We start from the raw sequence: 18380 nt of genomic DNA, 5'->3' as shown, positions 1-18380 counted from the left end.
TGAAATGTTGGCCAAACGTAGCCCCAAGGTGCATGACTACCTTTAGACAAATCTCTCAATTGTTTAGTGCAAATCTCAAAAGAGAAGAAATACAATTTCACACAGATACGTCTAAAAACAAAAAAACAAACACTGAATTGAGATTTATGGCTTTGCAAATAGTTACTTTACCTCCAATGAAAAATGATTATGATCTTGGTTTATAAAGTTAAGGAAAACAGGTGGTGGCTTTCACTATCGTGCCTTAACAACAGGCAGTGGGACAAGTGCCAATCAAATCTTTCTTTTATTTAAAAAAAAAAAAAAAAGGTTTGTTTAGTTGCACAAGGTACCATAAGAATGAATGTAGAACCCATGGTTAAACAGATTATAGATAAACAGAGCGGGTGCACTAACTGCGCTTCTCTATCACTAACTTTATAAATGGCCCAAACAAAAATAGCAAACTGAACTAAAGATGGGAATAAAACGTCATAACATTAAAAATGTAACCACTGTGGCCACTGATTGCCCGACAGCTAAATGATACTCTAGCAAAGAGAAAAGAAATACCAAGTTAACCTCTACAAACGCCCCTTGTAGCTGAAAATAAAAATGTATTTTTAAGAGCAGCCCATACCCACTAGACAATTATATTGCTGTACCTAGGAATTAACTAATGTTTTATACCTTAGCTGCTAGAATGCTGCAATGTATTTGCACAGTTGCAGATCAGTCAGGCAGACAAAGAGTTAATGACAGCCCTTCCTGTGTATACATTTCTTATCTGCACCAGTGAGTAGTGACCCTATTCTTAGTTAGCTGTGGTGCCTCTTGGTGGAACACATATCCCCAGAGCAAGATATTACGCTGTATAAACACTGTAGAGCCCAGAGGGGTTATATACAGACACCCGCAAGGCGTTATGCAATACAATACTGAGCTCTATAAATAAGCAGCGTCACTATCAGTCTGCTAAGAACAACCGGTCATTCCCATGTGTAAACATTGCATAACAGATTGAGTTCCTTTTTTCTTTGTTTTCTAATCAAGTCCAATCCATCAAAAAAAATAATGTACAATATGAGTAAGGAACACTGAACCCAATTTTTTTCTTTTGTGATTCAGATAGAGCATGCAATTTTAAGCAACTTTCTAATTTACTCCTATTATACATTTTTCTTCGTTCTCTTGCTATCCTTATTTGAAAAAGAAGGCATCTAAGCTAAGGAGCCAGAACATTTTTAGTTCGGAAAACTGTACAGCATTTGTTTATTGGTGGGTGAATTTATCCACCAATCAGCAAGAACAACCCAGGTTTTTCACCAAAAATTGGCCGGCATCTAAACTTATATTCTTGCTTTTCAAATAAAGATACCATGAGAATGAAGACAATTTGATAACATGAGTAAATTAGAAAGTTGCTTAAAATTGCATGCTCTATCTGAATCACGAAAGAAAAAAATTGGGTTCAGTGTCCCTTTAAAAGGGATATAAAACCCAAAAATGTTCTTTTGTGAGTCAGACAGAACAAATCATTATGAAAAAGGTTTCCAATTTACTTCTAATATTAATTAAATTGGCTTCATTCTCAGGGTATTCTGTGTTGAAGAGATACCTAGGTAGCATCTTTAGCACTACATGGCAGGAAATAGTGCTGCCCTCTAGTGCTCTTGCATATGAATAACATTCTCACAAAACTGCTACCATAAAGTGCTCCAGAAATGGTCCGGCTCCTAAGCATACATTCCTGATTTTCAACAAAAGATACCAACAGAACAAAGAAAATTTGATTTTAGAAGTAAATTAGAAAGTTGTTTAAAATCACTGCTCTGTCTGAATCATGAAAGAAAACATTTTGGGCTTCATATCCCTTTAAATTAGTAAATGATGTAACAGCAAACGTAGTTAAATAAAAATGCTGTTTAATGGCATTTTTCTGTCTTTCACAGGAAGCAGAAGCTACACAGTGAATATAAACAACTTGCTACAGTGCCACGTAATCATTTAGTAATGAGGGTTACAGCCCAATGTGTCTGCAGGAAGGTTTTTCACTTAATTAATCTGTTTAAATGTTCAAACAATTCCCATCACAAGTGCCGTTCTTTCAAAGCATCACATGTAAAGGTCAGGGGTCGAATCACCCAGTGTACGGTATAGGGAGTGTTATTGTAACACATTTAAAGGTCAGGGGTCGAATCACCCAGTGTACGGTATAGGGAGTGTTATTGTAACACATGTAAAGGTCAGGGGTCGAATCACCCAGTGTACGGTATAGGGAGTGTTATTGTAACACATTTAAAGGTCAGGGGTCGAATCACCCAGTGTACGGTATAGGGAGTGTTATTGTAACACATTTAAAGGTCAGGGGTCGAATCACCCAGTGTACGGTATAGGAAGTGTTATTGTAACACATTTAAAGGTCAGGGGTCGAATCACCCAGTGTACGGTATAGGGAGTGTTATTGTAACACATTTAAAGGTCAGGGGTCGAATCACCCAGTGTACGGTATAGGGAGTGTTATTGTAACACATTTAAAGGTCAGGGGTCGAATCACCCAGTGTACGGTATAGGGAGTGTTATTGTAACACATTTAAAGGTCAGGGGTCGAATCACCCAGTGTACGGTATAGGGAGTGTTATTGTAACACATTTAAAGGTTAGGGGTCGAATCACCCAGTGTACGGTATAGGGAGTGTTATTGTAACACATTTAAAGGTCAGGGGTCGAATCACCCAGTGTACGGTATAGGGAGTGTTATTGTAACACATTTAAAGGTCAGGGGTCGAATCACCCAGTGTACGGTATAGGGAGTGTTATTGTAACACACTTAAAGGTCAGGGGTCGAATCACCCAGTGCACGGTATAGGGAGTGTTATTGTAACACATTTAAAGGTCAGGGGTCGAATCACCCAGTGTACGGTATAGGGAGTGTTATTGTAACACATTTAAAGGTCAGGGGTCGAATCACCCAGTGTACGGTATAGGAAGTGTTATTGTAACACATTTAAAAGGTCAGGGGTCGAATCACCCAGTGTACGGTATAGGGAGTGTTATTGTAACACATTTAAAGGTCAGGGGTCGAATCACCCAGTGTACGGTATAGGAAGTGTTATTGTAACACATTTAAAGGTCAGGGGTCGAATCACCCAGTGTACGGTATAGGGAGTGTTATTGTAACACATTTAAAGGTCAGGGGTCGAATCACCCAGTGTACGGTATAGGGAGTGTTATTGTAACACATTTAAAGGTCAGGGGTCGAATCACACAGTGTACGGTATAGGGAGTGTTATTGTAACACATTTAAAGGTCAGGGGTCGAATCACCCAGTGTACGGTATAGGGAGTGTTATTGTAACACATTTGAAAATATAAACGGTTAATGTGGTGTATTTTAGACAGTTTGTAAAGGGTTTTAAAAGCAAAAAGAACACACAAAAGACATTTTAAGATCTTCAAGTGGGAATTCTGATGAATTAGAAAAGGGGGCAATATATTTAATAAGAAGATATATTAGTATCTTATAACAATAGAAAGTCATTGTTTTACTATAAACAGAAAATTTTATTTTCAGGCACTGGGGCCGATTTATCAATGTCTGTCCGACATGATACTCTGTAGCGATCATGTCCGACAGACATCGCTGAATGGCGACAGCATACAATGTTGGCATTTTACATTGCACAAGCAGTTTCTGGTGAACTGCTTGTGCAATGCCGCCCCCTGCAGATTCGCAGCCGCTAGTAGGGGGTGTCAACCCAATCATATAGGATCGGGCGGATTGATGTCCGCAGCCTCAGAGGCAGCGGTCCTAAGACTGCTGCTTCCGGGGAGCCTAAAGGCTTGCGCGGAAACAGGGACATCAGGGGCCATTCGGCCCTTGATAAATCGGCCACTATGTCTCTAACCACAATACAAGCAGAGAACACATCTGTACTTGTCCCAGAGATGGCATTTGCCACTGTATTGGGGACCTCTGATTCATTGTTTTCTATTATGATTTAGAAAAGAGCATTCAATTTTAAACATCTATCCAATTTACTTCTGTTATCTTATTTGTTTCATTTACTTGATATCCTTTGTTGAAAAACATATCTAAATAGGCTCAGTAGCTGCACAGATGCTTTATGTGATTGGTTCACCCATGTGCATTGCTATTTCTTCAACAAAGGATATCTGAAGACTGAAGCAAATTAAATAATAGAAGTAAATTGGAATGTTGTTTAAAATTGTATTTTCTATCTTAATCATGAAAGAAAGAAAAAAATTGGGTTTCATGTCCCTTTAAGTGGCGACTTGTTCACTTGATGTAGTCTATCCTGTTACTCAACATAAAGACAGATGATAGCTCATTTTATATCAATAATTACTCATACTTACAATACAGTGAGCAGCCAATGCACAAACACAATCGCCTGTAAAAGAAATAAATACGTGAGAAATGTCTCCTAGAATCCAGAACCACAATAATCTGCAGAATCCTTACTATTGCTGTATGCAAACATTTGTCAGATAATATATGAATGATTGTATGACAATTAATAAATGACTAACCCCAAAGTCTGTGGTCAACATTGCAGTTAGTGCGCTTCATTATAAGATTTAGTTTAGTAGCTAGAAAACATGAGAGCCTTTACAGAAGTGATACCAAGCGTGGCTGTGTTTCCAGAGGTTTACATGGCCATTAAGCAACAAAAGCCAAGCCCAGGAAGATCAAGAATCACTCTTCTGAACTGTGTTCCAGTTATTGCAACAAACAGTAAGAACACTTGTGTATCAGTGCATTATAGGTAACACGTTATTTACAGTACAACACTTATTGCATCAATTCCAGTCTCACTATCATGTATTTCATACCAAACATTCTTTCTGCTGTGTCTGCAACAAACAATGAACTAGCCTGAACCACAGAAACAATGATTATGATTCAGCTACCATGTGATTTACTTGCACTTTTTACACTAAAACAACACATGGAAACACAGTGCTCTTTCATACCAAACTCTCAGCTAGATTACGAGTTTTGAGCGCTGTAGGGATTTTAACGACCGCCACAAAAGCGGCATTATTTCACCTCCCTATAGCGCTGCTATTACAAGTTTAAAAAAAGAAGGGTTGCACAGGCGATATGGTGGCATTTAGCTCAATACCGCACCGAAATCAAGAACTGCTTTGACGTGCTCGTGCACGATTTCCCCATAGACATCAATGGAGAGAGCCAGCAAAAAAAAGCCTAACACCTGCGATTGCGGAAACAAAAGCTCTGTAACGCAGCCCCATTGAGGTGTATGGGGGAAAAAAAAAAGAAGTTACGTTTAAACCTAACACCCTAACATAAACCCTGAGTCTAAACACCCCTATTCCGCCGCCCCTACATACAGTTATTAACCCCTCATCTGCCGCCCCTAAATCGCTGCCACCAACATACAGTTATTAAGCCCTAATCTGCCACCCCGACATCGCCGCCACCTACATAAGACTATTAACCCCTAATCTGCCGCTCCCAATGACGCCGCCACTATACTAAAGTTATTAACCCCTAAACCTCTGGCCTCCCACTTCACTACCACTAAATAAATCCATTAACCCCTAAACCTAACCCTAACGTAACCTTAAGCCTAACACCCCCTAACTTTAACATAATTAATATAGAGCTAAACTAAAGTTAAAATATTAACTAAATAATACTAAATTATAACTATTTCAAACTAAATATTTACCTGTGAAATAAAACCTAAGCTAGCTACAATATAACTAATAGTTATATTGTAGTTAGCTTAGGTTTTATTTTTATTTCACAGGTAAGTTTGTATTTATTTTAACTAGGTAGACTAGTTAGTAAATAGTTATTAACTATGTACTAACTATATAGTTAAAATAAATACAAACTTATCTGTGAAATAAAACCTAACCTGCCTTACACTAAAACCTAACATTACAAAAAAAAATAAACACTAAAATTACTAAAAATAAAAATAACTAAATTACAAAAATAAGAAACAAATTATCAAAAATAAAAAAGAATTACACCTAATCTAATAGCCCTATCAAAATAAAAAAGCCCCCCCAAATAAAAAAAAAACCTAGCCTACAATACACTACCAATGGCCCTTAAAAAGGACCTTTTGTGGGGCATTGCCCCAAAGATATCAGCTCTTTTACCTGTAAAAAAAAAATACAAACACCCCGCAACAGTAAAACCCACCACCCCCACAACCAACCCCCCCAAATAAATTAACTATCTTAAAAAACATAATTTATGCTTACCTGATAAATGTATTTCTCTTGTACTGTATCCAGTCCACGAATCATCCATTACTTATGGGATATTAACTCCTCCCCAACAGGAAGTGCAAGAGGATTCACCCAGCAGAGCTGCTATATAGCTCCCCCCCTAACTGCCATTACCAGTCATTCGACCGAAAACATGCAGAGAAAGGAAAACCATAGGGTGCAGTGGTGACTGTAGTTTAATGGAAAAATTACCTGCCTTAAAGTGACAGGGCGGGCCGTGGACTGGATACACTACAAGAGAAATAAATATATCAGGTAAGCATAAATTATGTTTTCTCTTGTTAAGTGTATCCAGTCCACGGATCATCCATTATTTATGGGATACCAATACCAAAGCTAAAGTACACGGATGACGGGAGGGACAGGCAGGCTCTTTATACGGAAGGAACCACTGCCTGAAGAACCTTTCTCCCAAAAACAGCCTCCGAAGAAGCAAAAGTGTCAAATTTGTAAAATTTGGAAAAAGTATGAAGAGAAGACCAAGTTGCAGCCTTGCAAATCTGTTCAACAGAAGCCTCATTCTTAAAGGCCCAAGTGGAAGCCACAGCTCTAGTAGAATGTGCTGTAATTCTTTCAGGAGGCTGCTGTCCAGCAGTCTCATAGGCTAACCGTATTATGCTACGAAGCCAAAAGGAGAGAGAGGTAGCCGAAGCTTTTTGACCTCTCCTCTGACCAGAATAAACGACAAACAGGGAAGACGTTTGTCGAAAATCCTTAGTTGCCTGTAGATAAAATTTCAGGGCACGGACTACATCTAGATTGTGTAGCAGACGTTCCTTTTTCGAAGAAGGATTAGGACACAAAGATGGAACCACAATCTCTTGATTGATATTCCTGTTAGTGACCACCTTAGGTAGGAACCCAGGTTTAGTACGCAGAACTACCTTGTCTGAATGAAAAATCAGATAAGGAGAATCACAATGTAAGGCAGATAACTCAGAGACTCTTCGAGCCGAGGAAATCGCCATTAAAAACAGAACTTTCCAAGATAACAACTTGATATCAATGGAATGAAGGGGTTCAAACGGAACCCCTTGTAAAACATTAAGAACTAAGTTCAAACTCCATGGTGGAGCAACAGTTTTAAACACAGGCTTGATCCTAGCTAAAGCCTGACAAAAAGCTTGAACGTCCGGAACTTCTGACAGACGTTTGTGTAAAAGAATGGACAGAGCTGAAATCTGTCCCTTTAAGGAACTAGCGGATAAACCCTTTTCTAAACCTTCTTGTAGAAAAGACAATATCCTCGGAATCCTAACCTTACTCCATGAGTAACTCTTGGATTCGCACCAATATAAGTACTTGCGCCATATCTTATGGTAAATCTTTCTGGTAACAGGCTTCCTAGCCTGTATTAAGGTATCAATAACTGACTCAGAAAAACCACGTTTTGATAAAATCAAGCGTTCAATTTCCAAGCAGTCAGCTTCAGAGAAATTAGATTTTGATGTTTGAAGGGACCCTGGATCAGAAGGTCCTGTTTCAGAGGTAGCGACCAAGGTGGACAGGATGACATGTCCACTAGATCTGCATACCAAGTCCTGCGTGGCCATGCAGGCGCTATTAGAATCACTGATGCTCTCTCCTGTTTGATTCTGGCAATCAATCGAGGAAGCATCGGGAAGGGTGGAAACACATAAGCCATTACGAAGGTCCAAGGTGCTGTCAAAGCATCTATCAGAACCGCTCCCGGATCCCTGGATCTGGACCCGTAACGAGGAAGCTTGGCGTTCTGTCGAGACGCCATGAGATCTATCTCTGGTTTGCCCCAACGTCGAAGTATTTGGGCAAAGACCTCCGGATGAAGTTCCCACTCCCCCGGATGAAAAGTCTGACGACTTAAGAAATCCGCCTCCCAGTTCTCCACTCCCGGGATGAGGATTGCTGACAGGTGGCAAGAGTGAGACTCTGCCCAGCGAATTATCTTTGATACTTCCATCATTGCTAGGGAGCTTCTTGTCCCTCCCTGATGGTTGATGTAAGCTACAGTCGTGATGTTGTCCGACTGAAACCTGATGAACCCCCGAGTTGTTAACTGGGGCCAAGCCAGAAGGGCATTGAGAACTGCTCTCAATTCCAGAATGTTTATTGGTAGGAGACTCTCCTCCTGATTCAATTGTCCCTGAGCCTTCAGAGAATTCCAGACAGCGCCCCAACCTAGTAGGCTGGCGTCTGTTGTTACAATTGTCCAGTCCGGCCTGCTGAATGGCATCCCCCTGGACAGATGTGGCCGAGAAAGCCACCATAGAAGAGAATTTCTGGTCTCTTGATCCAGATTCAGAGTAGGGGACAAGTCTGAGTAATCCCCATTCCACTGACTTAGCATGCACAATTGCAGCAGTCTGAGATGTAGGCGTGCAAAGGGTACTATGTCCATTGCTGCTACCATTAAGCCGATCACCTCCATGCATTGAGCTACTGACGGGTGTTGAATGGAATGAAGGACACGGCATGCATTTTGAAGCTTTGTTAACCTGTCTTCTGTCAGGTAAATCTTCATTTCTACAGAATCTATAAGAGTCCCCAAGAAGGGAACTCTTGTGAGTGGAAAGAGAGAACTCTTCTTTTCGTTCACCTTCCATCCATGCGACCTTAGAAATGCCAGTACTAACTCTGTATGAGACTTGGCAGTTTGAAAGCTTGAAGCTTGTATCAGAATGTCGTCTAGGTACGGAGCTACCGCAATTCCTCGCGGTCTTAGTACCGCCAGAAGAGCACCCAGAACCTTTGTGAAGATTCTCAGAGCCGTAGCCAATCCGAATGGAAGAGCTACAAACTGGTAATGCCTGTCTAGAAAGGCAAACCTTAGATACCGGTAATGATCTTTGTGAATCGGTATGTGAAGGTAAGCATCCTTTAAATCCACTGTGGTCATGTACTGACCCTTTTGGATCATGGGTAAAATTGTCCGAATAGTTTCCATTTTGAACGATGGAACTCTTAGGAATTTGTTTAGGATCTTTAAATCCAAGATTGGCCTGAAAGTTCCCTCTTTTTTGGGAACCACAAACAGATTTGAGTAAAACCCTTGTCCTTGTTCCGACCGCGGAACCGGATGGATCACTCCCATTAATAAAAGATCTTGTACGCAGCGTAGAAACGCCTCTTTCTTTATTTGGTTTGTTGACAACCTTGACAGATGAAATCTCCCTCTTGGGGGAGAGAATTTGAAGTCTAGAAGGTATCCCTGAGATATGATCTCTAACGCCCAGGGATCCTGGACATCTCTTGCCCAAGCCTGGGCGAAGAGAGAAAGTCTGCCCCCCACTAGATCCGTTCCTGGATCGGGGGCCCTCGATTCATGCTGTCTTAGGGGCAGCAGCAGGTTTCCTGGCCTGCTTGCTCTTGTTCCAGGACTGGTTAAGTCTCCAGCCTTGTCTGTAGCGAGCAACAGCTCCTTCCTGTTTTGGTGCAGAGGAAGTTGATGCTGCTCCTGCTTTGAAATTACGAAAGGAACGAAAATTAGACTGTCTAGCCTTAGGTTTGGCTCTGTCTTGAGGCAGGGCATGGCCTTTACCTCCTGTAATGTCAGCGATAATTTCTTTCAACCCGGGCCCGAATAAGGTCTGCCCTTTGAAAGGTATATTAAGCAATTTAGATTTAGAAGTAACGTCAGCTGACCAGGATTTTAGCCACAGTGCTCTGCGTGCCTGAATGGCGAATCCGGAATTCTTAGCCGTAAGTTTAGTTAAATGTACTACGGCATCTGAAATAAATGAGTTAGCTAACTTAAGGGCTTTAAGCTTGTGTGTAATCTCATCTAATGGAGCTGATTCAAGTGTCTCTTCCAGAGACTCAAACCAAAATGCTGCTGCAGCCGTGACAGGCGCAATGCATGCAAGAGGTTGCAATATAAAACCTTGTTGAACAAACATTTTCTTAAGGTAACCCTCTAACTTTTTATCCATTGGATCTGAAAAGGCACAGCTATCCTCCACCGGGATAGTGGTACGCTTAGCTAAAGTAGAAACTGCTCCCTCCACCTTAGGGACCGTTTGCCATAAGTCCCGTGTGGTGGCGTCTATTGGAAACATCTTTCTAAATATCGGAGGGGGTGAGAACGGCACACCGGGTCTATCCCACTCCTTAGTAACAATTTCAGTAAGTCTCTTAGGTATAGGAAAAACGTCAGTACTCGCCGGTACCGCAAAATATTTATCCAACCTACACATTTTCTCTGGTATTGCAACTGTCTTACAATCATTCAGAGCCGCTAACACCTCCCCTAGTAATACACGGAGGTTTTCCAGCTTAAATTTAAAATTTGAAATATCTGAATCCAGTTTGTTTGGATCAGAACCGTCACCCGCAGAATGAAGATCTCCGTCCTCATGTTCTGCAAATTGTGACGCAGTGTCTGACATGGCCCTAATATTATCAGCGCACTCTGTTCTCACCCCAGAGTGATCACGCTTACCTCTTAGTTCTGGTAATTTAGCCAAAACTTCAGTCATAACAGTAGCCATATCCTGTAATGTGATTTGTAATGGCCGCCCAGATGTACTCGGCGCTACAATATCACGCACCTCCCGAGCGGGAGATGCAGGTACTGACACGTGAGGCGAGTTAGTCGGCATAACTCTCCCCTCGTTGTTTGGTGAAATATGTTCAATTTGTACAGATTGACTTTTATTTAAAGTAGCATCAATACAGTTAGTACATAAATTTCTATTGGGCTCCACTTTGGCTTTAGCACATATAGCACAGGTATCTTCCTCTGAATCAGACATGTTTAACACACTAGCAAATAAACTAGCAACTTGGAAATACTTTTCAAGTAATTTACTATAATATGAAAACGTAATGTGCCTATAAGAAGCACAGAAAAAACAGAATTTATGTTTACCTGATAAATTACTTTCTCCAACGGTGTGTCCGGTCCACGGCGTCATCCTTACTTGTGGGATATTCTCTTCCCCAACAGGAAATGGCAAAGAGCCCAGCAAAGCTGGTCACATGATCCCTCCTAGGCTCCGCCTACCCCAGTCATTCGACCGACGTAAAGGAGGAATATTTGCATAGGAGAAACCATATGATACCGTGGTGACTGTAGTTAAAGAAAATAAACTATCAGACCTGATTAAAAAACCAGGGCGGGCCGTGGACCGGCCACACCGTTGGAGAAAGTAATTTATCAGGTAAACATAAATTCTGTTTTCTCCAACATAGGTGTGTCCGGTCCACGGCGTCATCCTTACTTGTGGGAACCAATACCAAAGCTTTAGGACACGGATGAAGGGAGGGAGCAAATCAGGTCACCTAAATGGAAGGCACCACGGCTTGCAAAACCTTTCTCCCAAAAATAGCCTCAGAAGAAGCAAAAGTATCAAACTTGTAAAATTTGGTAAAAGTGTGCAGTGAAGACCAAGTCGCTGCCCGACATATCTGATCAACAGAAGCCTCGTTCTTGAAGGCCCATGTGGAAGCCACAGCCCTAGTGGAATGAGCTGTGATTCTTTCAGGAGGCTGCCGTCCGGCAGTCTCATAAGCCAATCTGATGATGCTTTTAATCCAAAAAGAGAGAGAGGTAGAAGTTGTTTTTTGACCTCTCCTTTTACCAGAGTAAACAACAAACAAGGAAGATGTTTGTCTAAAATCCTTTGTAGCATCTAAATAGAATTTTAGAGCGCGAACAACATCCAAATTGTGCAACAAACGTTCCTTCTTTGAAACTGGATTCGGACACAAAGAAGGCACGACTATCTCCTGGTTAATGTTTTTGTTAGAAACAACTTTCGGAAGAAAACCAGGTTTAGTACGTAAAACCACCTTATCTGCATGGAACACCAGATAAGGAGGAGAACACTGCAGAGCAGATAATTCTGAAACTCTTCTAGCAGAAGAAATTGCAACCAAAAACAAAACTTTCCAAGATAATAACTTAATATCAACGGAATGTAAGGGTTCAAACGGAACCCCCTGAAGAACTGAAAGAACTAAGTTAAGACTCCAAGGAGGAGTCAAAGGTTTGTAAACAGGCTTGATTCTAACCAGAGCCTGAACAAAGGCTTGAACATCTGGCACAGCTGCCAACTTTTTGTGAAGTAACACAGACAAGGCAGAAATCTGTCCCTTCAAGGAACTTGCAGATAATCCTTTCTCCAATCCTTCTTGAAGAAAGGATAGAATCTTAGGAATTTTTACCTTGTCCCAAGGGAATCCTTTAGATTCACACCAACAGATATATTTTTTCCATATTTTGTGGTAAATTTTTCTAGTTACAGGCTTTCTGGCCTGAACAAGAGTATCAATAACAGAATCTGAGAACCCTCGCTTTGATAAGATCAAGCGTTCAGTCTCCAAGCAGTCAGTTGGAGTGAGACCAGATTCGGATGTTCGAACGGACCTTGAACAAGAAGGTCTCGTCTCAAAGGTAGCTTCCATGGTGGAGCCGATGACATATTCACCAGATCTGCATACCAAGTCCTGCGTGGCCACGCAGGAGCTATCAAGATCACCGATGCCCTCTCCTGATTGATCCTGGCTACCAGCCTGGGGATGAGAGGAAACGGCGGGAATACATAAGCTAGTTTGAAGGTCCAAGGTGCTACTAGTGCATCTACTAGAGTCGCCTTGGGATCCCTGGATCTGGACCCGTAGCAAGGAACCTTGAAGTTCTGACGAGAGGCCATCAGATCCATGTCTGGAATGCCCCACAGTTGAGTAATTTGGGCAAAGATTTCCGGATGGAGTTCCCACTCCCCCGGATGTAATGTCTGACGACTCAGAAAATCCGCTTCCCAATTTTCCACTCCTGGGATGTGGATTGCAGACAGGTGGCAGGAGTGAGTCTCCGCCCATTGAATGATTTTGGTCACTTCTTCCATCGCCAGGGAACTCCTTGTTCCCCCCTGATGGTTGATGTACGCAACAGTCGTCATGTTGTCTGATTGAAACCGTATGAACTTGGCCTTTGCTAGCTGAGGCCAAGCCTTGAGAGCATTGAGTATCGCTCTCAGTTCCAGAATATTTATCGGTAGAAGAGATTCTTCCCGAGACCAAAGACCCTGAGCTTTCAGGGGTCCCCAGACCGCGCCCCAGCCCATCAGACTGGCGTCGGTCGTGACAATGACCCACTCTGGCCTGCGGAAGTTCATCCCTTGTGACAGGTTGTCCAGGGACAGCCACCAACGGAGTGAATCTCTGGTCCTCTGATTTACTTGTATCGTCGGAGACAAGTCTGTATAGTCCCCATTCCACTGACTGAGCATGCACAGTTGTAATGGTCTTAGATGAATGCGCGCAAAAGGAACTATGTCCATTGCCGCTACCATCAAACCTATTACTTCCATGCACTGCGCTATGGAAGGAAGAGGAACGGAATGAAGTATTTGACAAGAGTTTAGAAGTTTTGTTTTTCTGGCCTCTGTCAGAAAAATCCTCATTTCTAAGGAGTCTATTATTGTTCCCAAGAAGGGAACCCTTGTTGACAGAGATAGAGAACTCTTTTCTACGTTCACTTTCCATCCGTGAGATCTGAGAAAGGCCAGGACTATGTCCGTGTGAGCCTTTGCTTGAGGAAGGGACGACGCTTGAATCAGAATGTCGTCCAAGTAAGGTACTACTGCAATGCCCCTTGGTCTTAGCACCGCTAGAAGGGACCCTAGTACCTTTGTGAAAATCCTTGGAGCAGTGGCTAATCCGAAAGGAAGTGCCACGAACTGGTAATGCTTGTCCAGGAATGCGAACCTTAGGAACCGATGATGTTCCTTGTGGATAGGAATATGTAGATACGCATCCTTTAAATCCACCGTGGTCATGAATTGACCTTCCTGGCTACAGTTAAACACTAAAAAACTCTAAGCCATCTCCGTGGAGATGTTGCCTGTACAACGGCAAAGAGAATGACTGGGGTAGGCGGAGCCTAGGAGGGATCATGTGACCAGCTTTGCTGGGCTCTTTGCCATTTCCTGTTGGGGAAGAGAATATCCCACAAGTAAGGATGACGCCGTGGACCGGACACACCTATGTTGGAGAAAGTTATGACAGTTGAAAATTAATAAACTGAAAAGTTATAGCATCAAATCTTTGTAAAAAAAACACAATTTTAGCAAAGGATTGCTCCCATTAGCAAAGGATAACTAACCCTGATAGCAGAAAAAAAATACAGAAATAAACGTTTTTTTTATCACAGTCAACTACAATCTCACAGCTCTGCTGTGAGTGATTACCTCCCTCAAAACAAGTTTTGAAGACCCCTGAGTTCTGTAGAGATGAACCGGATCATGCAGAGAAGACAATAAACTTCTGACTGAATTTTTTGATGCGTAGCAAAAGCGCCAAAAAAGGCCCCTCCCCCTCACACATAACAGTGAGAGAGATCAGTAAACTGTCATAAATTAAATAAAACGACTGCCAAGTGGAAAAAAATAGTGCCCAAAACATTTTTTCACCCAGTACCTCAGAAAATTAAACGATTTTACATGCCAGCAAAAAACGTTTAACATTAATAAATTGAGTGTTATTAAAAAGCCTGTTGCTAGTCCCTGCAAATTAGGCTAAAGTTTTATGCATACAGTATAATTCCAGTGAAGTGCCATTCCCCAGAATACTGAAGTGTAAAATATACATACATGACAGCCTGATACCAGTTGCTGCTACTGCATTTAAGGCTGAGTTTACATTATATCGGTATGGCAGAATTTTCTCATCAATTCCATTGTCAGAAAATAATAAGCTGCTACATACCTCTTTGCAGATTAATCTGCCCGCTGTCCCCTGATCTGAAGTTTACCTCTCCTCAGATGGCCGAGAAACAGCAATATGATCTTAACTACTCCGGCTAAAATCATAGAAAAACTCAGGTAGATTCTTCTTCAAATTCTACCAGAGAAGGAATAACACACTCCGGTGCTATTATAAAATAACAAACTTTTGATTGAAGGTATGAAACTAAGTATAATCACCACAGTCCTCTCACACATCCTATCTATTTGTTGGGTGCAAGAGAATGACTGGTAATGGCAGTTAGGGGGGGAGCTATATAGCAGCTCTGCTGGGTGAATCCTCTTGCACTTCCTGTTGGGGAGGAGTTAATATCCCATAAGTAATGGATGATCCGTTGACTGGATACACTTAACAAGAGAAAAACCTAAGCTCCACATTGCCCTTAAAAGGGCATTTAGCTCTTTCACATGCCCAGACCCTAAACTAAAAATAAAACCCACCCAAAAAAAAACATTAAAAAAACCTAACACTAACCCCCGACAAAGTCCTGCTTGAAGGATCCATCCAGCCGGCAAAGTCCTCATCCATGCGGCAAGAAGTCTTCATCCGGGCGGCTTCTTCCATTTTCATCCAGCCGGCAAAGTCCTCATCCAGGCGGCAAGAAGTCTTTATCCAGGCGACCTCTTTTTTCTTCATCCATCCGGCATGGAGCGGCTCCATCCTTTGGACATACAGCGCGGAGCATCCTCTTCATACGGTCGCAGCCGTAAACTGGAACTTCAATGCAAGTCACGTCATCCAAGATGGCGTCCCTTGCATTCCTATTGGCTGAAAGATTTCAAAATCAGCCAATAGGATTAGAGCTGCTAAAATCATATTGGCTGTTCCAATCAGCCAATAGGATGAGAGCTCAATCCTATTGGCTGATTGGAACAGTCAATAGGATTTTAGCAGCTCTAATCCTATTGGCTGATTTGAAATCTTTCAGCCAACGTCACTTGCATTGCATTGAAGTTCCAGTTTACGGCTGCGACCGTATGAAGAGGATGCTCCGCGCCGTATGTCCAAAGGATGGAGCCGCTCCATGCCGGATGGATGAAGAAAAAAGAGGTCGCCTGGATAAAAACTTCTTGTTGCCTGGATGAGGACTTTGCCAGCTGGATGGATCCTTCAAGCGGGACTTCAAGAACTGTAAGTGGATCGTTGGGGGTTAGCGTTAGGTTTTTTTTAAGGGTTTTTTGGGTAGGATTTATTTTTAGGTTTAGGGCCTGAGCATGTAAAGTAGCTAAATGCCCTTTTAAGGGCAATGCCCATACAAATGCCCTTTTCAGGGCAATGGGGTGCTTATTTTTTTTTAGAAAGTTATTTTATTTGGAGGGGTTGGTTGTGGGGGGGGGTTACTGTTGGGGGGTGTTTGTATTTTTTTTTACAGGTAAAAGAGCTGATATCTTTGGGGCAATGCCCCACAAAAGGTCCTTTTAAGGGCCATTGGTAGTTTATTGTAGGCTAGGGTTTTTTTTATTTTGGGGGGCTTTTTTATTTTGATAGGGCTATTAGATTAGGTGTAATTCTTTTATATTTTGGATAATTTGTTTCTTATTTTTTTGTAATTTTTTTTAATTAGATACTTTTTGTAATTTTTAGAGTAGTGTTAGGATTTTTTTTAATGTGTAGTTTAGTTTAATTGTAGTTTAATAATATCTTAGTTTAATTGATAGTTTAAAATTAATTTATTTAATTTGACAGATAAGTTTTAATTTAATTTAAGATAGGGAAATTATAATTTTAATATAAAGTTGGGGGGGTGTTAGGTTTAGGGGTTAATAGTTTATTCTAGTATATTTCATTGTGGGGGGCTTGTGGTTTATTATAGTGGCGGTGTGGTCTGATGGCAGATTAGGGGTTAATTATATTTAAATAGTGTTTGCGATGCGGGAGGGTGGCGGTTTAGGGGTTTATTATAGTGGCGACGATGTTGGGGAGCAGCAGAATAGGGGTTAATAAAAAAATTTACATGGCGGGGATGTCCAGAGCGGCAGATTAGGTCTTAATAACTTTATTATAGTGTTTGCGATGCGGGAGGGCCTCGGTTTAGGGGTTAATAGGTAGTTTATGGGTGTTAGTGTATTTTTTAATGCTTTAGTTATGAGTTTTATGGTACAGCTTTGTAACATAAAACTCATAACTACTGACTTCAGATGGTGGTATGAATCTTGTGGTTATAGAGTGTACCGCTCACTTTTTGGCCTCCAAAAAAAAAGCTTGTAATATCGGCGCTATGGAAGTCCCATTGAAAAAAAGACTTTTTTAAAAGTGTGGTTGTGTGACTGGCTAAAAAGTGTGCGGTACACCAGCAGCGTTAGGGAAAATGAAGCGTTATGGGCCATAACAATGCTATTTGACTCATAACGCAAAACTCGTAATCTAGCTTTAAAGGGACACTGAGCCCAATTTTTTTCTTTTGTGATTCAGATAGAACATGCAATTTTAAGCAACTTTCTAATTTACTTCTATTATCAATGTTTCTTCATTCTCTTGCTATCTTTATTTGAAAAAAAAGGCATCTAAGATTTTTTCTTGGTTCAGAACTCTGGACAGCAGTTTTTGATTGGTGGATGAATTTATCCACCAATCAGCAAGGACAACCTAGGTTGTTCACCAAAAATGGGCCGGCATCTAAACTTACATTCTTGCATTTCAAATAAAGATATCAAGAGAATAAAGAAAATGTGATAATAGGAGTAAATTAGAAAGTTGCTTAAAGTGTCATGCTCTATCTGAATCACGAAAGAAAAATGTTGGGTTCAGTGTCCCTTTAAGTTCATGGGCTTTATCCTCTACATATCAATACTCTCTAGAGATAAAGCTCAGACAGTCTGTTCCAACAAGCACAGGCTGAGCCCAGAAAAAACTGTGTTTGGAGAAACAAAACATATATCTTGTAAAATGAACATAATTAATGTCCTGGTGAGGTTCTGATCCACTTCATGCAGGGGCATGTTTTGTACAGCCAAAAAAAGTCAGATCCTAGGGCAGCAAATGATGAACTACACAACACAGGCCTTACTGTCCAGTATGGCAGAACATGTGCTTCCCCTCCCCCTGGAAAATGGCCACCTGTACCTGACATGGATAAATGGCAGTGCAGAGGGCAATGTGTGTGCAAAGCTTATAAGGGGGTCAAAAAGGAGTAACAAATGCCCTATACATCACCAGGGGGTTGAGTGGTAAGAGGTAAGATTGTGACCCTGGTGGTAATGGGTTAAACATTGTGTTCTTTATGTTCCTTGCTATAAGAGGGTTAAATCACTGCAATGTGTGAGGTACATGAGGATTACAGTCTTACTGTGTGTGGGGCACTAGCTACTGTATATGTGGCTATAGCTACACTGTTTTACTAACAATATGGGGATAAATCAAAGCTGTGCGTGTTACAGGCAGC

General features: G+C 41.4%; 1 protein-coding gene across 1 annotated transcript in view; it reads right to left on the bottom strand.

Annotated features, from left to right (window-relative positions):
- AGTRAP (angiotensin II receptor associated protein) overlaps positions 1–18380 on the bottom strand; it is a 92602-nt gene that overhangs the window by 37047 nt on the left and 37175 nt on the right. The window contains exon 2 of the mRNA XM_053691464.1: positions 4358–4392. Coding sequence (XP_053547439.1) covers positions 4358–4392 — 35 coding nt within the window. The remainder of the gene's footprint in view (positions 1–4357; positions 4393–18380) is intronic.

Source organism: Bombina bombina, chromosome 8 (assembly GCF_027579735.1).
Source record: "Bombina bombina isolate aBomBom1 chromosome 8, aBomBom1.pri, whole genome shotgun sequence".
In the NCBI taxonomy this organism is placed as follows: domain Eukaryota; kingdom Metazoa; phylum Chordata; class Amphibia; order Anura; family Bombinatoridae; genus Bombina; species Bombina bombina.
This window is presented reverse-complemented; position numbering and strand designations above follow the sequence as displayed.